The 23326-nt window shown below is 44.8% G+C and overlaps 1 protein-coding gene and 1 long non-coding RNA gene across 2 annotated transcripts; one reads left to right on the forward strand and one right to left on the reverse strand.

Annotated features, from left to right (window-relative positions):
• Nucleotides 1–14778: 14778 nt before the first annotated feature.
• Nucleotides 14779–17288, reverse strand: IFT70B (intraflagellar transport 70B). Its single transcript, XM_083408955.1, has one exon. The coding sequence runs from the start codon at nt 17209–17211 to the stop codon at nt 15205–15207; it is 2007 nt and encodes a 668-aa protein (XP_083265081.1). The 5' UTR covers nt 17212–17288; the 3' UTR covers nt 14779–15204.
• An 85-nt stretch (nt 17289–17373) lies between these two features.
• Nucleotides 17374–22257, forward strand: LOC310665429. The gene is made up of 2 exons (XR_014505472.1): nt 17374–18000; nt 21873–22257. It is a non-coding gene; the product is annotated as an uncharacterized lncRNA (long non-coding RNA).
• The last annotated feature ends 1069 nt before the right edge of the window (nt 22258–23326 follow it).

Consider the following 23326-nt stretch of genomic DNA (forward strand, 5'->3'; position numbering starts at 1 on the left):
ACAAGCCCTTGCAAAAGTTTAGGACATTTACATTAGTGCCAGTAGATTGCCAAAGCATAAACTGAAAAAAGAAATATGAGTCAATGACTGAATGGGAGCCTAGAGCCTGAGTGCAGAGGCTTGAAGGAATATACGGATGTTATTGTTTTCTTTTATCTATGGTATATATCAAGTCAAGACACCATTTCCTAGTTTGGAGAACAGTTTTGTCCAAAACATACTTTCGGCACCTCCAGTTGCTAAGAAAAGTAATTCAATAAAAGGAGGAGAGTTCAGTGGAAGATATATTTATTTGCTAAGTGTGAGAGTTGGCAGGCTTGCGGGAAGAAAATATGTAAAACTTAGCAAGAAGAACGAGGAATTTCTGTGATGTGATTAAAATAAGCAGCGTGTTTTATATAACCTCTGCAGGAGCCTGGGGGTTGCATTGTGTGAAGAGATGGAGGAAACAGCTGGAGAGCAAGGAATCAAAATTCCTGTCAATAAGCCAAGCTCACCTTGGTCTGCTATGAAAACCACAGCTTCTTTTCCTATATACCCAGGCAGATTCCTTGCAAAATCCCGAAAGATCACATTCAAGGGATTTGAATGTAAGTTCTTTTATACATCTCCGGCAGATTTTGTTTGCCCTGTTCTTAGGCCAAAAAAGTAGGCAAAAACAATGAGCCCTAGTCTGTACCAAATGCTACTATCATTCATCAGGTGAAAGCTCATCTCCTCTGTTAGAAGTAGTACGTAGTGTGCCCATTATGCTTGTTTATCGTGATTTCACAGCTAGGTGGAGAAAATGAAAAAGTCCAAGATACATCACATTCAGCACCTCTGGAGAACACAAGAAGATTTACCTGCTTTTCCAACTCTATGACTGATTGGCCACATACCACGCCAACAAAATCACGTATCCTCCATTGCACTTAAGGCAGGGTGGTCCAACATACATACCAAGGACTGTATGTGGCCCCTAAGGCCTTTTTTGGTGGCCCTCGACAACATTTGACACCCCTCCACACAGGCAGCCCTCACACTGCCTTCCCAAAGCTGGGTAAGGAGACCCCCTGGGCTTTGGGAAGGAAGCATGAGGGCTCTGACAGGGTCTTAGTCATCCTGACTCCTTCCCAAAGCCTAGTTAGCACTTTTCCAGCTGTGGGAAGGAGGTGGGAGAGCTCTAGGACCCTTCCCAATGCCTGGCACCTCAGTCAGCTTTGGTAAGGCAGCACGAGGGCTGAGGTGTGTGTCAAATTTTAGCCTCCCCACCACCACCACCAACAAGGCAGTGTGTGGCTTACGGGTTCCATGCCAAAGTATACTTGGTAGGAAAAGTTGGACCTCCTTGACTTAAGGTGTAAGGCGACTTAAGGCCACTTCCTGCCCTCTGATCTTGGAAGCTTCCAGGAATAAAACAGACCTGGGGTATTGAATGCAAACAAGTTATGCCCCTCCTCCTACGGCTCCTCCTAGTTCCCCTAGTTCCTCCTCCTAGTTCCCCCTAGTTCCTCCTCCTCCTCCTCCTAGTTCCTCCTCCTCCGCCTCCTAGTTCCTCCTCCTCCTTCTCCTTCTCTTCCTAGTTGTTCCTCCTCCTCCTCGTAGTTCCTCCTCCTCCGCCTCCTAGTTTCTTCTCCTCCTTCTCCTCCTAGTTGTTCCTCCTCCTCCTCCTCCTCCTAGTTGTTCCTCCTCCTCCTCATTCTAGTATTTCCTCCTTCTCCTAGTTCCTCCTCCTAGGTCTCCTAGTTCCCCCTAGTTCCTCCTAGTGCATCCTCCTAGTTCCTCCTCCTCCTAGTTGTTCCTCCTCCTCCTCCTCCTCCTCCTCGTAGTTCCTCCTCCTCCTCCTAGGAGAACTAGGAGGAGGAGGGAAAACTAGGAGGAGGAGGAACTAGGAGGAACTAGGAGGAGGAACTAGAACTAGGAGGCGGCACTAGGCGGAACTAGGAGGAAGAACTAGGAGGAAGAACTAGGAGGAGGAGGAAGAACTAGGAGGAGGAGGAAGAACTAGGAGGAGGAGGAACTAGGAGGAGGAACTAGGAGGGACCAGGAGGAGGCACTAGGAGGAACTAGGAGGAACTAGGAGAGGACCTAGGAGGGGGCACTAGGCGGAACTAGGAGGAGGCACTAAGCGGAACTAGGAGGAGGAGGAACATTTTTTATGCTGAAAAAGCTCCCCTCAGCTTATACTCGAGTGAGGCAGGCAGTGCTGGAGGGACGAGCAGCCCAAAAACAGCCCATTTGGGCTGCTTGTTCTTCCTCTGCCGCTGCCGCCATCACCAGGTTTGTGGTGTGGTGAACCGGCTTATACTCGAGTCAATAAGTTTTCCCAATTATTTTGTGCTACATTTAAGTGCCTCGGCTTATATTCGGGTCGGCTTATACTCGAGTATATACGGTAAAATGTTAAAACAATGCCCTAGCCTCTGTGTTTTTAGGCAATGCAGTCCCTGCCCCCACCCGCCCCCAACCACTTTACAGTGCAAGTCCACTGAGGGGGGGGAAGTCCAGTTCAGTTGAACTTGTATCCGGGAAAGTGTATATATTGCAGTCTTAAAGAACTAATGAAAAACATTGGCCCAGAGCAAGACGATTCCTCTTTCAATAAAACTGAGCTCCCATTCATTCCACAAAGGACAACATTAGGCTTTTATCCCAGACTGGTGGCCAGTGCCACTGTCCCATTAACTTTAGTGCTAGTAGATAACTCTTTAAGGCTATTAAAATGTGTTTGGAGCCGTTGGTCATCTTGGAAGGAAGGGGATTTGCAATCTGAAAGGCAGTTTTCTTTTGTTAATTACATAGAATGAAAGTCTACCGTTTTTCAGATAGAATCATAGAATCATAGAACCATAGAGTTGGAAGAGACCACAAGGGCCATCGAGTCCAACCCCCTGCCAAGCAGGAAACACCATCAGAGCACTCCTGACATATGGTTGTCAAGCCTCTGCTTAAAGACCTCCAAAGAAGGAGACTCCACCACACTCCTTGGCAGCAAATTCCACTGTCGAACAGCTCTTACTGTCAGGAAGTTCTTCCTAATGTTTAGATGTTAAGAGCATTCCCCTTTTTAATATAAGGACGCTAACTGCGATCTTAAACACATTCGCTAGGCCTTAAGTCACATAAAACTCTGTTGACTTTCCTCTTGGTATACCAAGTATGCTGAGAAAACTGCTCAATTGCCTGCATTCCCCCAAAGGAGCAGGCATTCAATCTGAAGGTGCTTCTGGATCCAGCTTTGTCAACAGAGGCCAAGTAGCCTCAAATGGCTAAAAGCACCTTCTACCAGCTGCACTTGATACAACAGCTTTGACCATTCTTGGACCAGAGGAGGTTAACCACAGTAGTTGAGGCACTGGTGACATCAAGACAGGATTACTGCAATGCACCCTATGTGGGGCTTCCCTCCCCTACATAGGCTTGCGGTCCACAGTACAGTCGTGCCTTGGAAGTCGAATGGTATCCGTTCTGGAAGTCCATTCGACTTCTAAATTGCGGCTTCTGATTGGCTGCAGGAAGCTCCTACAGCCAATCGGAAGCCGCAGAAGCCCCGTTGGACGTTTAGCTCCCAAAAATAGTTCGCAAACTGGAAAACTCACTTCCAGGTTTGCGGCATTTGGGAGCCAAAATGTTCGAGAACTAAGCTGTTCAAACACCAAGGTACGACTGTATACTCAACCAGAGCTACGAATCCATTCAGCACATAAGATTGGTGCTGCTGTTTCGTCTTCTTTACTATAAAAGCCGCCAAGAGGTTACAAACAGCTTTTAAGCAGCCTGCAAAGCCATGCTCTCTAGTGCACTGAACTCTACGTTTCAGCAAGGCAATAATTTTAATTCCCAGGAATGCCTTCTAGAGGCCTAGAATGAGGAATTACCAACTGCTGACCTCTGTGAGCCTTTAGCTTTCTCTGTCTATAACAAGGAAGCCACACTGAGCTCAGACAGGGAAGTTAGGCCTTGCATGTAAAATCATGGCTGAAGCAGACGGGTGCTTCTAAGTCAGAAGGCTTTTCTGCTCCTAGTCACACATGATGCGGTTTCTGTGCCTTCTGTGTGAATGAGTACTGTACAGTGGCTTTGTTTCATTCACTTTGCCTTCCCTCTTTTACTCAGGGAGAGTTCAGCAGGCTGTGGTATTCAGCTTTAATGTTATGAGAATGCTGACCTCCTGTGGGATAGCAAGGCTCATGATTCTGCAAGCCAATGTGCAGCTCACTAGCATCCTCTAGAGCAACACAGGAGAATGGTAGGCAGCCAAACAGCCTGCTTGCATACAGACTGAGTATTCTAAACACACACACATGGGTAGGCAAACTAAGGCCCAGGGGCCAGATCCGGCCCAATCACCTTCTAAATCTGGCCCACGGACAGTTCGGGAATCAGCATGTTTTTACATGAGTAGAATGTGTCCTTTTATTTAAAATGCATCTCTGGGTTATTTGTGGAGCCTGCCTGGTGTTTTTACATGAGCAGAATGTGTGCTTTTATTTAAAATGCATCTGTGTTTTATTTGTGGGGCATAGGAATTCATTCCCCCCCCCCAAAAAAAATATAATCCGGCCCCCCACAAGGTCTAAGGGACAGTGGACTGGCCCCCTGCTGAAAAAGTTTGCTGACCCCTGGCTTAAAACAAGGCTTAAACAAACACAAGGTGTGTGTGTGTGTGTGTGTGTGTGTGTGTGATTGGATTGTTGTTTTCATTTTAATTATATATATTGTAGTTTTTATGTTGATTTTTTCTGTGAACCGACCTGAGACCTCTGGGTATAGGGCAATATATAAATTCAATAAATCATCATCATCATCATCATCATCATCATCATCCACACACCTCTTGTTCCATGGCTTCAAACTGCTCTTTCACACTTAAATGGATAAACCAGCAATTTGAGTTTTCTCTGGATTATTAAACTGCTGGACTAATGGCAAAACTGACCAGAAAGCTCAGGAACCAAGAAGACCAACACTTTAACAAAGAATGGGAAAAATTTATAATTTATCTTGGAGAGCACTGTAAGCAGATGGAAACATTAGCGGGATTGCAATAACACTTGTAATGTAGCAAGTATTATGGAGACAATGGAGTTATATAAAATATAGATCATTGGAGAAGATGCAGTAGAAAAAGTTTTAAAATAGGACCTATGGAGGGGAATTGGGAGGTCCAGAGATTCGGAGGAATCTGAAAATATGGATGTGTATGGTTGTACTGTTATAATTTTATACTTCTGGAACAAAATAAAAATTACCGTATTTTTTGTGTATAACACGCCCCCTATTTGGGGGGAATCAAATTTAAGAAAATAGGGGGAGATGGTCTAGAGTTGTTGAGCTTTTTTTGGGGGGGGGGGCTACAAAGATTTGTTAAGTTTTTTTGGGTGGGGGAGTGCAGAAAATAAATAACCCGAATGGAAAACGCTCACATTCACTCACGTTGCTGAACACAAGAAGCATCTATCCACTCAACAACAGCAGTTGAATATCGAACGGCAATTGCCACAGTGACAGCCAATCCATGCCAGCACTTGCCAGACTAACGAATCACCAACCCACTTAACGCAGGAGCAGCCAATCCAAAGCAGCCCTTGCTGCAGCCAACACACACCAAATTGCCAATGACAACATGCTTTCTAGGCACAGGACAAGTGGGAGTGTGGACAAGACCACAACTGTGTAACGCTTCCTAGAAGATATACTTGCAAGTCTTTTGTGATTAGCTGTGAATTCCTCTACACTCGGCAGTTGCAGAACAATCTTATGCATGTTCATTTGAGTTCAATAGAACTTCCTCCCAAGTTAAGTCAGAGGCACTGTGAGCGAGTGGTTCCAGGGTTTGATCAATGGATCAGTTGCTTACCCTGGTTGGGGTTGGCCTCTTCGTGATGGAGCATGTTCGCCGTTTGGGTTGCTTCTGAATCCATCTTTGTCATCGGAGGTGCAGGTAGCCTCAGTGGGTAGAAACGCTTTTCACCAGCTGCGCCTGGTATAACAATTTTGGCCATTCCTGGAATGAGAAAACTCGGATCAACCACAGCTCAGGCGCTGGCGACAGCAGCACACTCCATGTTTGGATTTCGCTTGACCAAGAGACTGCAGCCAGTGCAGAATGCTGCAATGTGGTTGCTGACAGGAGTGAGGCCCTGGTAGCATGTAAGATCTCTCCTCAAACATTTGCACTGGTTGCCAGTTTGTTACCAGACCTACGACTCGGCTACATTAGTAAAAAAAAAACAGTGTTTTGAATGTGTTATAAACATGCAACACCAGATGGCGCTGGAGAGTAAAAAAAAAATTCTATGCAGTTTTCCATAGCGTTTGTTTTGTGTGTGTGGTAGCGATTTAATTTCTGACTTATTTATAGCGGGGGTTTTCTACCCCTAGTTCTAGCAGGGGCAAACTTTGACCTTTAAAATTTCTGTAGTACCCTGTGTGAGGCCAAAATTCAGCCGCTTGCCACCTCTCCCCTGCTCAATTCACTACGTCATAGTTGTGACACCCCGCAGTGCCCACTACGCTTGGTGCCCAGTGTGGTGGAACCAGTTGTGCTGTCCTAAATCTGCATCTGGTTTGAGGAGTTACTATTGGTATATAAAGCCCTTAATGACTTGGGACCAGTTTTCTCGTTGGGCCACCGTCTCCCGTATGTGCCCACTCAACTGCTTTGATCTGTGGGACTGACTGTCAGGAAGTGGCAGGACTATGGAGAGGAGGAAGAGGATCCCAGTGAGGGTGTGCAGGACTGGGACACACCGGGGCAAGCTGGGGATGGGGAAGAAGAGGTTGGTGTAGGAAGTACTCACAGGGTGATGGAGGATGACGAGGGGATGGAAGTCAGTGCACAGGAACCAGAGCAGCAGGCCCCATCACCAGAGCCGGAGGGGCCCCTGTCTCCACGAACACAGTGGGCTCTGAGGCGTAGGGAGAAGCAGGCAGGGTGCTCCAGGAGGCTGAGGCAGACAAAGGCCCACAGCCCAACTCCCTAGCTGGCCAGGTGGGGCTCGCTAGCTCTGGGAGGAGGGGTGTGATTCCTCCCTTGGAGCAGGTGAGGGCACCTGCCTCATCAGGCCCAGGTGCTGCAATCAGCCTGCAAAGTCCAACAGGGAAGCAGAGCTGATGGGCTTTGTCTGCTCAACTCCCTATGTTGATTGACCTCAGCTTGGATGCTCCAAGATCTCTGTCTTGCCGCCAGGTAGGCCATGGATTTCTGGACATTGACATTCTTACAGGTGCCACATAATACCCTTTCTGCACTTGTAAGAAATTGGCTATTCAGTGTGGTGGCACCTGTCTGTTGGTGGGCTGCGCTCTTTTTAAAATTTGCTTAAAATGTTTCTGTTTAGGCAAGCCTGTTCCAGACACATAGATGTTGAAGTGTTTTAATTTATATTGCTATTAATTTCAGTTAGCTTTAATTGTTTTAAATTGTTTTCAACCGTGTTTAGGGATGGTTTTAATATTTCTCGTGAGCTGCTTAGAAGTTTTACTGCAGTCAAGTGATATATTCATATCGTTATATAATACATAAATAAATGGCAGGGGAGGGGGCCGAAATAAAGGGAAGGGCAGGGAGACATATCCACCGTCGGTCTATGGCCTCTGGCAGATTACACCCAAAGGAATCCCACCTCTGGTTTATTCCTTATTATCTTCTGTCTGTTTTGCAATGACTGTAGTAAGGTTTCTATTGCTGATACTTGAAATTGAACAGTTGAGCAGACTTCCATTAATGGAATGCTTTGCTAGAAAACCAGCTGCTAGGAGCTACAGGACTATGTACTAATTGTGCCATCCATACTCTAATGTCTGCGTTTTCACGTGGCCAAGGTCTGCTTAAAAGTGGAGAACTCAGGGTTCCCTGAGAACATGTCCTTCCACTCTATTTCTTACAGGTAGCTGTATTTATTGGAATAACATCATGTGCTTGCAACTCTCTGAGTGGAGAGACATGCCGTGAAAGTGACTGATACAGCAGCAGGTTAGTCAGGCTTCCCTAGGATGGGCATGACATGAGCAGAGCACATGGAGAGAAAGCATGGGAGGACGGGGTCCTGACTGACTCCAGCTTCAAAAGCTAGGGTTGCTGAGGAGGCCGGAGACCATATTGGCTGTCCCTGAGCCTGAGCTTTTACGGCTGCTGTCCGCCATGAACCACCATTGGCAGGACTGGCAGGAACAGCAGCAGATATGGCCTATGCTCCTGATTGTTATGTACTGAAGTTCTCACCCTGGGCCAGCAGGGGGATACTGTAGATAGTTTTCACTCAGGTCCACATATGCAAATAAGGAATTGAAAGTGACGTTCAGTGATTGGATAATTACAGAAAGTTGTTACTGTTGCGTTGTAGTTGAGATCTATATGAGCAGGCTGGCTGAACACTTCAGCTCAGTTCTGTTCTGGCCTGGCCTGTGAATAAATAAGAGCTGTCTGAAGATTGCTGTGTCATCTGATATGTTCACCCACAACTTAACACTGATAATAGCTCTTTCTCTCATTAATTGTGCTGTTTTAAATAAGCATTTTATATTTGACTTTCTTGAGTAACATTTTCTTTTGAAATGTTTAAGGTAATCTCCTGGCTGCGTTAAATGTGCACTCTGTAGCTGACTTCTGTTGTAATGTTTCATTTTGAAATCTTTAAGGCAACGTTTTAGTTTCCTGTTAATTATGTTGCTTTGAATGTGTACCATTTTTCTAGAAAAAGAGGTGCCAGAACTTGCAATGAACACCTCCCTCATTCTCTTAGGATGGCAATGGTGCCCACCTGAGAGGTGCCAGGACTGAGTTCCGGTTGAAAAAAAGCCCTGTGTATACTTTATATTTGACTTTCTCCAGTAATGTTTTGTTCTGGACTGTTTTATTTGATGCTTTAAAATCTGCTTTGAGATTTTTTGCTTAAAACACAAAGCGGTATAGAAATGAAATTATTATTATTATTAAGGCCACTATCTGCTGTGATGGGGAAATAGGAAGAGGGAAAGAATGTGTTGTTTTGTGTATACTTTCGTAAACTGGGGATGAAACCATGCTTCGTATATATGCTGGTACTATAAAGACTTTTAAGTGTAAAGATTTCACAGGAGGGAAGTTGTTACTTTTGGCCAGAGCCATTCCTTGTTTTTGATACATTCAACCCCGTAGGGCTGACCCTCCCTCACATGGATATAACCAATATATCTTCCAGCTCCAAGGTTTTCAAAGGCAGCTGAGAAAGGAGGCATTGCGCCATCAGAAAACCTATCCACATCTGATCTTGGCAGTAACTCCTCCTGCCTGCTGTCACTTCTTCAGCTGGGTGGGGAAGGATTGTAAATGACTGAAGGGAGAAAAGATAACAAAGGAAGCAAAAGAGGAGGAGGAGGAGAGGGAAGACAGATCTTTGATGTCTTATCTTCCTGCACACACTGTGACATTGCAAAAACAAACAAACCACCTGTCACCATTTCTGTTCATAGGCCCAATTCCTGTTCAGAAGGGCAGCTTGAAGTCTGGCATAATTGTCACTGGTTTCCCATGTCAGAAGAGGCTACCTGGTGATTAGTTATTTATATGTAATCCACTTCCACTTGAAAAGATACATTATGCCCTCCTCTGGTATTTTGAAGGAGCCGGCCCATCTATAAAAACAGATATTATAGTTACTCACAGCTTCTTACCCAATGTACGCTGGCTGCATTCGCGCTGCAGTTTATCCTGTTTTCTGGATGTTTCCCCAACTGTTGTTTTGACACATAATATTTGTGAGCTGTCACGCGATGTAAAAAGCCTCTTCTGGGAAACTAATGCAATACAGCGCATGCTTAGCGCTCATTTCTGTGTTATTTTATCCCCCTCCACCTTGAAAATTGCAGGAGGTTTGCATGGCAATTTTCCCGCCTTTTTCGCAGGTTCATGCCACAGCTGTGAGGCGGCATCTCCCTGCCTATTTCAAGGCTTGTGCCTTCTTTCTTTCCTTCCTTCCTTCCTTTCTTTTGCCTGACAAGAAAGCATGCTGGTATTCCACACAGAAAGTCATGCCCAAAAGGTAAAGCGTAGAAGAAATGTGGAATGTAGAGGGAGAGGAATGGCATGTGTGACTGACAGGTACCCACAACATGCCGGCGTAGTGGTCAAGATGCAATGGAACAGGCTTGTAAAGTATGAAAGGAATGTTAGCAAATGGGACAGAAGCACCAGCCTTACAGTCAGTTGAACTAATGCAGGAAACCCTATTCTAGATCCATATATCCTTCCACAGTGGGGATATAGGTTTCTGGGAAGGAGTTGATAATGGTGAGGGTTTGCCAAGAGTGCCTTCCTCTTACCGCATTTCTCCCTTTCGTCCCTAGTTTGAGCGTCTTCAAAGCCCATGACACCTTTGGTAAAAGCTGTTCTCCGATTGGAGTGCTCACAGGCCGGTGTTTCCCAGTTGTCAGTGTTTATTCTACCTTTCTTTAGATTTGCCTTGAGAGTCTTTGAACCTCTTTTGTTGACCACCAGCATTATGCTTACCAGTTTAAAGTTTGGAATAAAGTAGTTACTTTGGAAGACGATAATCGGGCATCCGCACAACATGACCAGTCCAACAAAGTTGATGTTGAAGAATCATTGCTTTGACACTGGTGATCTTTGCTTCTTCCAGTACACTGGCATTAGTTCGCCTGTGTATGTATGTATATGTGTGCTTGTGGTGCTGCAACAGAGACAGGTAGAGAAGGGCATGAGGTACATGGCTGGGGGGCAGAAATTGGGAGGGAAATTGATTTTGGAAGCAGGAAATTATTAAAAATGGAAGAGTGTAAACCTGCCCCCCCCCCCGGCCAAACTCGGTCTTGTATTCAGTCTGTGGCCTTGAGCAAGTCACTTGTCTCCACCTAGAATGGTATGCTATTCTAAGGAATAGATAAAGGTACCCCTGACCGTTAGGTCCAGTCGCGGATGACTCTGGGGTTGTGACACTCCTCTTGCTCTATAGGCAGAGGGAGCCGTCTGCAGACAGCTTCCAGGTCATGTGGCCAGCATGACTAAGCCGCTTCTGGCAAACCAGAGCAGCGAACAGAAACCTTCCCGCCAGAGCAGTACCTATTTATCTTCATGCACCTTGACGTGCTTTCGAACTGCTAGGTTGGCAGGAGCAGGGACCAAACAACGGGAACTCACCCTGCCGGGGGGATTCAAACCGCTGACCTTCTGATCAGCAAGCCCTAGGCTCTGTGGTTTAGACCACAGCGCCACCCGCTCATTCTAAGGAATACATGGGGTCAAAGGTGTCCTTCTGGTCTTCTTCAGATGTCCACCATACCTCTAACCTCCCTGACCACAATGGGTGGGCGACATCTGGTTTTCAACATCACGGTATATCACCAGCTAAACATTGTGATATAGTGATATATTGTGATGTTCGAAATAAGGATGGAGCTATGTAGAGGCATTGGCTGGCTTTGCAGTGTGATTTTTTGCATAGCACACCCCCTCCCCCATCATGATTTGTGATATATTTATTGCCAGGTCAGAAATTATGAAACCGGTATCACGGTATGAACTTCAAACCGATTTTCGCCGATATATTGATATATTGCCCAGCCCTACTCACAGCTCACACTCAAAAATCCAGGTTGGTGAGCCCAGGTCTAATAGTATCTAGTCAGATACCTTTGTTTGTCTCTCCCTTCTGGGATTCAGAGGCAAACTACCTCTGGCCCTTAAGCTATTGTGGCTAATCTCTATTGATAGAACATCTGCCATAAATCTGCCTAATCCATTTATAAAGCAATCTAAGCTACTGCTTCTTGTGCCAGCAAATTCCATAGTTTAAGTACTTTCCTTTGTTTGTCCTTAACCTGCGATCATCCCAAAGCCACATTCACCAAGTTTCAATTGGTGGGGAAGGGGGAAATTCAGCTATCCACTCTTTTTAATATACAGTAGAGTTCAGAGGGCACAATGGAGGCACGGTGTGAAAATGCATAACCGACAGATGGCTGTTCCCCTTCACAGCTTACAATAATGTTTGTGGCTTTGTTGATCCTTATGTTAAAGTAACGGACAGGAGCTTGACATTCCAAGAGGTGATGCTGGCCGTGGAATCGTAAAGGCCAATTCTGAAGGTGAAAATGGGCAGAGCACATAAACACTGCCACGTAGTCAGCCATGAATAAAATCATAAAGAACTCTTCATCCTCCTTTGCATTGCTTAGAGGGCACTCAACATTTGAACTCGCGCAAATATGCATGGGGATCTGGTTTTAAATGTCCACTGACTTTTACAGAAAATGCACGGTGAATATTAAACAAAGCCCTGCTATTGTTGCCCACAGCCTTTACTCCGTTCTCTATAATGTGGGGTGACTTTTAAAAACTTTTTGTAAAGGTCACACTGTTTATACCGAACAATATATAGTACAATTCTCCCTGTAAATTAGAAACATGCTCTACTGCTTGCTGCTCTGCTCCATGAAGGTGAACGAGGTTTGAAATCGTAGACCCTTCCTGAAGTGCAAGCAATTGTGGGAAGCAATTTAATATAGGGTGGCAGCAACCAGTACCGCATGTTGGCTCTAATCACGTGAATCACCACCAGTCTTGCTAGGCTGCCATCATGTGATGAGCCCAGAATTAGCACACTTCCCAAGCAGTTGTAGCTGATAATGCTCCATGCCACCATATGACTGACATCAACAAAGGGCTGACTCTCTCTGCATGATTATGGAGTCATCCTGGGGGATGTTTTCCAGTGTGGCAATGGGGTCAGTGGTTTTCACCCATATAGATAGAGCTCAGCGGCTGTTGCTCCTAAGTCATCGTGGCATGAGCTACAGAAGGCCATTCCATACTTTACTAGCAGCAAAATGGGAGCGTCATCATCATGCCATCACTCCCAATAACGTTTGAGGGAAAGTGATCCCTTGGGTGTGATTGACAGTGCAGTTACTTCACATCCTTGCTTTGCTAGCCCTGTCCATACATCAGCTTCTGTTCAAAGTTGCAGGGAGCAATGTAGGAGATGGCATGCTATATCTGCTTCCATGCCTCTGCTGGTACAGTACCAGAACCCAGAGAGGTTTTGCTTCAAATATTTTATGATTTCAAACCTCTGTATCATTAGATTTCTAAAATGTGCCCCAAGTGCATGTGCATTAAAAAAACCTCCAATCACAGTAAATTTAAAGCAGGTCTTCTACATTGACGCTCTCTGTGTGTGTGTTTTTATATGTATTTTTTCTACCTGCATGTAAATTTTAGCAGAGAGGCAATGTTACTTTACTCTTTTGACTTCTGAAAGGTGGTATACATTGTATTCTGTCACTGGACACCAGTGAAATTCACTACAGAACAATAATTGTATGGTTTTGCTATTTGTTGTTTGCCGCCATGGGCTCCTTTAGGTACAAGGGTGATGTAGATATTAATTAAATAAACTAACAAATAATAAACAGTTTAATGCTCATGGAAGGAGAGTCTGAAGGTTGTAGCCAACTAAATTCAACTCAGAATAGGCCTATTGAAATTAATGGGCCAGTTAGTCATGTCCATTAATTTCCGAGTCTACTCTGAGTATGACAAACATTGGATACAACTCTTAATATGATGAATCTGGGTTCCATGCAAATCTCCAGGGATTTACTTGCTAGTTTGGTTTCTTTTTTAAAGACATATTTTCCATCTGCACTACTCTGGTTATATAGCAAATAACTCTTCACTGAAATGTATTTTTAATACACCATTGGGTCTTTCTAGTATACCATAGGGATTTGCCACACTTAAATACCCACATGTTCACTTCTCTGCCAGAACCTGCCATTGTTCAGTGGTGCATCACATTTATGAATTTGAGGCCTTTTCTTGTATTAACCAGGGGCCAGTGCCAAAATGGCATGGTGAGGAAATAGGATATCCTCTGCTGCATACCTGAGGCCTCTCATAAATGCACAAGCATGCAATTTATCCACTTCAAAACTGGGGATCACAATAGGAGTTTTCATGCAACAACACTGCTCCCACACCATGCCATTTCAATATCCCAACACCCTGCCAATGACCATGGCCTAAATTATACACAGATCCCGAGACAAAAACATAGCTAAGGCTTTAAACTCACATGTGGGGAATATTTGGTCATTCTGTGCTTTGGTTCTACAGATGTTGCTGAACTTACAACTGCCATCATCCCTGGCCATAGTTACTGGGGTTGATGCAACATCTGGAAGGCCAAAGGTCTTCCACACCTGCTTGAAACTCCCTGTCTGAAAAAGGGTGGTTAGCAGTAGTGACATTGTACCACTAGGTGGCTGTTTCTAAGAGGCAAGTGAGGAAAGCTAAGGCACTGGACAACACACACTGCACTGCAGAAGCCATCAATAACAAACAAGTAGCATCATCAGGTCAGCCTGGGTAGAGAGACAACTGCATAGGCAAGGCATCAGCAACTAGGGCCCAGCCTGCAGAGGCCACAACAGTTTCCCAGCACAGCAAACTATAGCATGAAACCCCCAGGTTCCATCTTCTCCACCACATAACCAGTTACCTAGGGTCCCTTTCACACAGACTGCTTGTTCCAAGAATTGGTCCCCCTTGTAAAGTTTCTAGATAAAGGAGGCTCTTGTGTTGCTGCATTCTAGCTTTCTGTACTGGGATTCATAAGGTCTCATGACAACAAATGGCGAGGAAGAAACATAATATGTATAATAAATCTTTACCTTTGTCATTTATTTCCCTGAAGAAAACTGGCCACCAAACTATTTGGTCTGTTGGATAAAATATGCGAACATAGGTCTTACCAACTCATCCCTTGTTCATTCCAAAGTAATAAGACAACATTTGGATAGCACAACTTTCTACTTTATTTTGCAAACCTCATTCTAATTACTTTTGCTACATTCTTAAAATATATATCTGTAATACGTCTTAAAAGGAAAAATAGTAATTAAAAAATGAACAAGTGGAGCCCAATATTTCAGGGTTCTTTAAGACTCTAGTTCAAACTAGTGTCAAGCTAGTTCAATATTTCTTGCTGAGTTTGATAGGTATAAATATGCTCCAATATTGAACAAACAGCCTCTGAGGGTCTTACCAGTTTTGTATTAATTTGATATAAAAAGCCCATTTCCATTTCAAACACTACAACAGACTAAATCGTAAAAACAAGAAAATGAAATATATGTATGTATGTAGTATTTTGAATGGCCCCAGCACCTCATTGATTTTCTGCTCCCTGGCCATTTTGTATAGGAATGTCAGAGCAGTTACTTATTCCACCCGGTAACTTCATACATCAGTGCCCTCAGCTGCCTAGCTTCATAGGTAACAGTGTTCTTCCCTGTGTGCATTTTCTCTTCCTCAAGAGGTTGTTCAATAACAGCTGGGATATTTCGGCCATACACTTCACAGTGCTCGAGGAACTGGACACATTCTTGAATGACGCTGTCACGTACCATGATCACATGCTTGCACATATTTTCCAACAATGACAGGAAACACCTTTTGGCATAATACCAAGTGTCTGTACCCAGTTTTTTATTGTAAGGCTCCAAACTCTTAATTACCCTTGAGATGCCAAAGTCAAAGTTCCCTTTGGCACAGTAAAGGGTCCCAATGACTAGGTTGACAATGCAGAGGTGATAGATCTTTTTATCGGGCTCATGGTAAGAGAGCTGCTCTTCTTCCTTTTCAATCTTCCTCATCAGCTCCTCTGCCTCTTCATTTTGACTAGTCATGATGTAGGAAACACACAGGTTAGCCAGCACAATGGCACTGACCTGAAGGATGTTATCATAGTGCTTCTTTACAATAGGCTCATAGAAACCAATAGCCTCTTTGTATTTGTTTTCTTGCATGAACAATACATGAGCCACATTAAGTTTCCACACTTCATGATCTTTGCAGAAGTCCACTGACTTGTGGAACATCTTCTCCAGCATGGGATAGTTCTCCATGTCCCAATAAATCTTGGCTTGAGCCATAAAGACAGGGACATATCTCTCCAGTGTCTCATCATATTCATTAACTGCCTTCCTTAGAGCTTCATCATCACGATTTTTCCTCGATTCCTGCACCTCCTTAGTCAGCTTTCTCAGCTGCTCGGTCAGAGCCCCCGCCAACTCATCAAGCTTATGGAACGCCTCCTCAGGGGCAGTTTGGCAAGTGATCATGGCATCCAAGAAGTTGTACAGATAGGGTGTGAGAAGCTTATAGGTCAGGTGAGCGTTCTCAGCCAGCACATCCGCAGCCAGGTCATAGTACTGATACTTGCAATAGAGAAGAAGCAGGTTGCCAAAAGTCTCCGGCGGGCAGGGGTTCTGCTGCAGAAGGAACTGCAGCTTCTCGAAGCCTTCAGTGGGCCGCCGGTCCATGTTCATCAGGGCTTGGTTGTGCAAGGTGACCGGGTCCAGCTCCTCCTCGGCCCGGGGCGGCATGTCCGTGAGCGCCTCTTGTGCCGCCTGCAAGTTGCACAGTTGGTACTCGATGGCTGCCTTGAGGTTGAAGGCCTCGACCAGGGCCGTGCGGTGCAGGAGCAAGGTGTTGCCCACGCTGCGGACATCCAGGCCCTCGGTGTTGGTCCCCACGCTCAGCTCTGGGTGCTGCTGCATGCCGCGCTCGATGATATCTGCAATGTGCTTCAGGGCCGGGGCGTACTGCTTGGCGGCGTAGCAGCACAGCGCCATGTTGTAGGACAGCTCTGGGCAGTAGCCCAGCACCTGCATGGCGGACGCGAACTTGCTGCAAGCCTCCTCGTGCTGCCCTTCCCGGTACAGCAGGCAGCCCATGTTCACCTCGGCGTCGGGCAGCTCCGAGGGGTCTTCGGCGGCGGCGGGGCTGCCTTCCGTGGCGGCTGCCAGCTGCAGCTCCACCAGGGCCTTGGCGCTGGACAGGTCGCCCTGGGCATAGTGCGTGGCGGCCTGGAGGCGCAAGGCCCGGCTCTGGAAGGCCGGCACGTCGAGCAGAGGGAGAGTGGCGCGCAGGGACTCGGCGTAGAGGCCGGCCTTGTAGAGCGCCTGCGCGTGGTACAGCCGGTACTCGTGCAGCTCCGGGTGCAGCGCCCCGAGCTGCTCGTAGCACTCGGCCGCCGCCGCGAAGTCCTGCAGCTGGTAGTAGCAGTAGCCCAGCAGCGAAAGCCCTGCCCGGGAGCGGCAGCTCCTCTGAAGCTCGCTGCTGAGGATCCCCACCGCCTCCGAGAAGCGCCCGGCCCGGATCAGGCCGTAAATCGCCGCCGTGAACTCCCCGTCCGCTATGGGAGCCACCACCGAGGCCATCCAGCTCTAACAGGCCGCACGCTGGGAAGCGTTACCTAGGCAACGCGCCGCTGCCGGAAGCGGAAGCACGTCGGCCAACGGGCGTCGGTTTCTGTGGCAACGGCTCTCGAGGAGTCAGGACCGCCAGGAAGAAGCGGCCTTCCCTTGCGCCCTCGGGTATTCACATTTTTGTTCTCAATTGTTCATTATTTCCCGCCTCAGCGACGTGAGGCGATATGTTTTGAAACAAACAAACACAAAATTTGCTAAAAACGGGGGAGGGCGTGACGTAAATTGCGAGCAGCGTGGACTTCATCTCCCAGAATCGTAAGTGACGAGCATTCTGGGATATGTAGTTCCTTTCCGGAGGCGTCGGGAAAGAGAGGGGGGGTCTTTTCTGGGTCACGTGACATTGGAATAGTGGGACTCGCTCGCCCGCTGCTGTTTTGCATTTTGGCTCTGTGGCGGGCGGGCTTGAGCTTTGCGGCTGCGGGGCTTTTTGAGTTTGATGCAAAGGAGGACAGGGCTCGGTGGGAAGGCTTAGCTTGAAGGGTCGGACAGTTCCTTCGTTTGCCTGTTGGATTGTCTTCTTGCTTGTACAGTAGTTATTTATGCCATGACTGCCCGTTCTTTAAGCGCTAAAAGGGGTAGCTGGAAATAAAACTGGCGTATAATTGGGTGGGTCGGCTGAGACTGTGGCTTATGAGAAACTTCTAATGTAAGCCGCTGTTAATATCCCGCAGAATGGCGGGGCGTGGGTGGGAATGCTGGGGCTCCGTGAGAGGCTTACAAGCACCCTGCAGTGTGGTGGTGGTGTTGTTTAGTCGTGTCCGACTCTTCGTGACCCCATGGACCAGAGCACGCCAGGCACTCCTGTCTTCCACTGCCTCCCGCAGTTTGGTTAAACTCATGCTGGTAGCTTCGAGAACACTGTCCAACCATCTCGGCCTCTGCCATCCCCTTCTCCTTGTGCCCTCCATCTTTCCCAACATCAGGGACTTTTCCAGGGAGTCTTCTCTTCTCATGAGGTGGCCAAAGTACTGGAGCCTCAGCTTCAGGATCTGTCCATCCAGTGAGCACTCAGGGCTGATTTCCTTCAGAATGGAGAGGTTTGATCTTCTTGCAGTTCATGGGACTCTCAAGAGTCTCCTCCAGCACCATAATTCAAAAGCATCAATTGAAGTAGTTGTGTTTATTGCCATCCATATTGCATGTTGAGATGGGTGTCAACCCCCCCCCCCCATTTCAGATGGGGACCAGAGCTGGCAGATAGATGCTCATTAACAGCTCTCCAGTGAAGCTTTTAGAAACAGTCACCTACTTTATTTTCGCTGGTGAAATGAGCTTCATCCATTCTTTTAAACTCCTAATTTGCTCACAAACACCCATTGCCGGTGCATCTGGTCACTTTTTGCTGGCTTCTAGCAAAAGATACCCCATACCTCCAGATGGCAGAGAGAAACCTCATCAAATTACCACCACCTCTTTCATTCCCCAACTATTAAGTTGAATCCAGGTGTCTTGTGTTCCCTTCCTTCTGCACAAATGCATCCTGCTTTTTACTACCTTGAGAGATATTGATGGAGATCTGAAATCAATGTATAAACCAGTGTGTGTGTTACTTACTGTAGTTCTACAGTTCTATATGAGTGACAGAAGTTGTGCCTACTCACATTCCCTCTAACACAACAGCTAAAAGTACAGGGGCTTGTTCTTCCTTTGTAATTGATCACCCATTGAGATAGTAGTGTTGAGGTAAAAGGGGCAGGGAGAGAAGAGATCAGGAGGGAACTAAAGCAAGAGTAGAATAATAAATTGTAGAGTTGGAAGGGGCCTCGAGGGTCATCTAGTCCAACACCCTGCAATGCAGGAATGTAAAATTTTGAAAGAAAAGGGCTGAGAAGCAAAGGATCTTCCCTTAGAGTCCACTAATCTTTTACCTTTTCGAAATATTTATCCAAACAAGTTTTACAATCTGGTTACAGTACCAATATGCCACTACTCTGTTTAGCAATAATATGCTCCTTATCCCCTGGAGGACTACCATGGCTTAGTTTCTTAGTCTTTTAGGCACACACACAGTTATAACACAAGAAGTCCATGCAACAATAAACAGCCTTTTGGGGAACTTAATACTTCCATATCATTCTTGTTTTGCTTCATGGAACATTATGCTTCTCAGCCTAATAGCTGAAGTCACTAAAATATTAATACGTGTTCCTTGAGCAGCACATCACATTTACTACACTGTTCATATGTGATATGCTGTTTGGATATAGTTTTACACTTCAGATTTGAATCTCAAGCCCCTTTCAAACCTTTATTACTATTTCTTTTTTTAAAAAAGCCACTCTTTAGGTTTTTTTAAGGTTAAAAGTTTGGAAATCGACACCATGCAATTAAGCATTATTTTTGGTACAAAACACATATAAAGAGGTGCATTCATGTGTGCACTTAGGTATGTATGTGACTTTTACATAAATATGTAGAGGACTGCACAGCAAGGCACCTTATCCCATGAGGAAAACCACATAGCTGTGATCACAAATGGCAACACTTACTTTTGTTTTAACATTTTAGGCGTTAGAGTCAGCATTGCGAGTTGTTTCCATGCAGTACTCTTCCTGATCTGCAGGCTGAAGAAAGCATTCCGCATAGACAGATGGTCATTTTCAAATGAAATGAAAACACAAATCACAAACCAGAGTTGGCATGGCCATTTCCTCTAATTTTCACTGTCCAACTTCATTCACTTTTGATAGGACCTTAGGGAATAGAAGCTGGTAGGCAGCACTTTTAGTAGGGTCTTTTAATTAATGCTGTAATTTGGTTAAGCAATAAACGTAATGCAGTGTTATAAAAAGCCACAGAATTAACCCTTCATGGGATTTTACTCAAGTTGCTCAAGAGCATTTGTGAACAGCCTAGGAAAAAAATGTAAGGCTAAGGGAAATCAATCCTGATAAAAATTTAGGCTTCTGGCTTCCAAAGGTGGTGAAAAAAATGCACATCTTGTAAAATCTGTAATTTGTGCAGTTTCCTAACATTATTGTACTTAAGAATTCATTTAAAAAATTGCCCTTCTCTACAGTAATGTGGTGGAGGGGCACCACTTGTAGCGAAGAAGTGTGTACTTTTAACTCCCTGTGCCTGTTGATTTTCAGGGGTAAGTGGTGGGTGAATCATAGAATCATAGAGTTGGAAGAGACCACAAGGGCCATCGAGTCCAACCCCCTGCCAAGCAGGAAACACCATCAGAGCACTCCTGACATATGGTTGTCAAGCCTCTGCTTAAAGACCTCCAAAGAAGGAGACTCCACCACACTCCTTGGCAGCAAAGGGAGAAGGATGAGCCATTTCCTGTCTGATGCTTCTCTTTTGGTAGATCAGTTGGAAAAGCAAATATAAACTCACAGGTGTGGTGCCTAAAAAACATGAGTTTCCCTTCAAAGGAAAGTTCAAATTGACCCCATTCTGCCACACATCATCACAAGGAAAAGAAGCCAAGAAGCATGCAAGTTGCATGAGTGAGATTTTTCTACATGCCCGGCATCTTGCAACTGTGGGAAGCAGATGCAGTCTGAGCATGCACTTACTTGGCAGAAAGATCATTTGAAGATAGTGTAACATCCACAGGGTTATTCATCTGTAGAACAGAGGCCACACGAACCATGGCACAGATCTGATACCATTAACACATCCATGAAAATTTTGTATTCTTTAAAAAGGAAATGTGAACACTAAAGCTGTCTTCTCTTTTTATGTCACTGAATAACCACTAAAAGTAAGCTGTGAACCCTAATTAAAAAAATGTGAGGCATCCATTTAGTGATTTATTCTTTTATTTAGTGAGATAAAACAAACTGAGTTACCCATTTCAAAAACATGCTGTTATAAAAGTTGAATTGGAGTTGTTGGATGAGCTAAGGCAAACCAATGGAGTGAGCTGTATTAAAGAGGCAGAAATAAATAGACATATATAATCATACAAACGCAAATTCCACAGAATATGCATGTTTATGGTACACATGATCCATTTGTGTGTGTTTTTTAATCCTTAATTAAAATATGCTCTCATATAATGTGACAGACATATTGACAGGCAGTCTGTAACAGTATGTCTCACACCACTGACTGGTGAAACTCTTAACATGCCCATAACCTCAAACATCAAAATTAGAAAATGTTTAAAAAATCATTCTTTAAAAAATGATCAACATGAGATATTCACACACAAAAGCAAGACATTTCTAGTACATAATAATCAATCCCATAGTAACCCCCAAGCCCCTCTTTATTATATTTAGTTTGTATCGGGGTGGTAAACCTGTGATCCTCTGTATGTTGTGACTACAACTCCTGTCATAAGAACATTAGAAGAGCTTGATGCATCAAGCCAATGACCAAACTAGTTGAGCATCTTCTCGCAGCCACCTGGATACCTGGGGGAAACCCACAAGCAGGATTTGAGCCCAAGAGCGCACACTCTCCTGTGGTTTCCAGCAACTGGTAATTCAGAAGCATTACTGCCTCCAGGGCACTGGCCATGCATGGTGGCTGGGGCTCATGAGAACTGTGGTCCACCCACATCTGGAGGACCATTGGCTCTCCATCCCTGAATTTTATATTATTTTGGTTTGAATCCTTTTCACCTTACACAAACATGCCAATTAATTTTTCAGGTTGAAACTGAGGAAGGGATAGAATGGGAAGAGGACCAGCTCTTCTTCCTTGGTTGCATTCTCATACTCTGGCAGTCCCTCTCTTTCTCTCTCTTGGTCATGTATAAGCTGGTATGGCATAGTTGAAGGCATGCAGGACTGCAGAGCCTTGGGCTCAAATTTGGACTCGGCTAATGTAAGCTCTCTTACTAACTTAGGACCAGTAACAGTCTCCTACCCTAACTTGCCTAATAGTGTTCTGAAGGAGACCATTATTTTTTTTATAACTCCATGAATTGTGCCTTGATGTTCTTGGGTGGGCAGGAATTGCTACAAATGTGATTGTAAAAATAATGCCGAATTGTTATATTGGTCAAATGCCAAATAAACAATTACATGCACACAACATATAGGATGTGTTTTGTTTTATCATGGCACAGATAGCATTATTAATATGTACTGTATCTGGTTTGAATAAACTACTGATTTTGACATCCTGTAAGTTTATTTTCACATCAGATACTATTGGCTTCAGTTCTTTTTAAATGTAAATAGTAGAGTTGGAAGGGACCCCAAGGGCCATCTACTACAAGCTCCTGCAATGCAGGAAACTCAACTAAAGCATCCATGGCAGATGGTAAAACCTCCAGTGAAGGAGTCTACCACCTTCTGAGAGTCTGTTCCAAAGTTGAACATCTCTTACCATCAAAACGTTCTACCTGATCTCCTTTCTTGTAAATAGAAGCATAATGTATGGCGAGTAATATTTTAATGGGAAAATTCTGGTAATTATGGAAGTGGATAAATTGATTACTATCTGTGTTCAGTGTGCAAGCTAGTTAGTGGGATAGTATTCCTTTCCTTTTTCCAACAATGACAAGTTACTTCTGTTCATATGAACAATCCCACATTATATTTTTCATGGCTTTTCTAACTGACTTGAACAGGGTCAGAATTAATATTTACAAGCAGCAGCAAATAAAATATGCTTCATGAGTGACATTACCTCTCTCTGCGCTCCTTTAGAGGGTGGGGAGAACCTACACTTTTGTGAAAACTGTTGTTTTCTATTTTCCCACAACTACATGTATTTGGAAGCTACTGTACACTCTTGTAATCAGAAAATACAACTGTTAGATCAATGCTATTGTACGTTTTATCTAATACACTTACTACGCAGGTTTGTCTATTTACTTCTTGGTGTCTAGAATTATAGAATAATACAAGATGGGAATTTGATTGCTAGATCTAAATTTAAAAACTGGGGATCACTACTTAATATGTTTTGGCTATCTGGCAAGCACTAGGCAAGTACAACCACTTCCAAATCCAACAAGTAACTCGGGTACTCAAAATATTACAATATAGAATTGTAATGATTCCCAGCTTCCAAGAAGTTGCTTCAGTATGTAGGAATGGCCTGGTTCACACCTAACACTAAATCATAGTTGTTTAGCTGGAATATAGTTTGTTTG

Source organism: Podarcis tiliguerta, assembly GCF_965153285.1.
Source record: "Podarcis tiliguerta genome assembly, chromosome: 1".
Classification (NCBI taxonomy): Eukaryota; Metazoa; Chordata; class Lepidosauria; order Squamata; family Lacertidae; genus Podarcis; species Podarcis tiliguerta.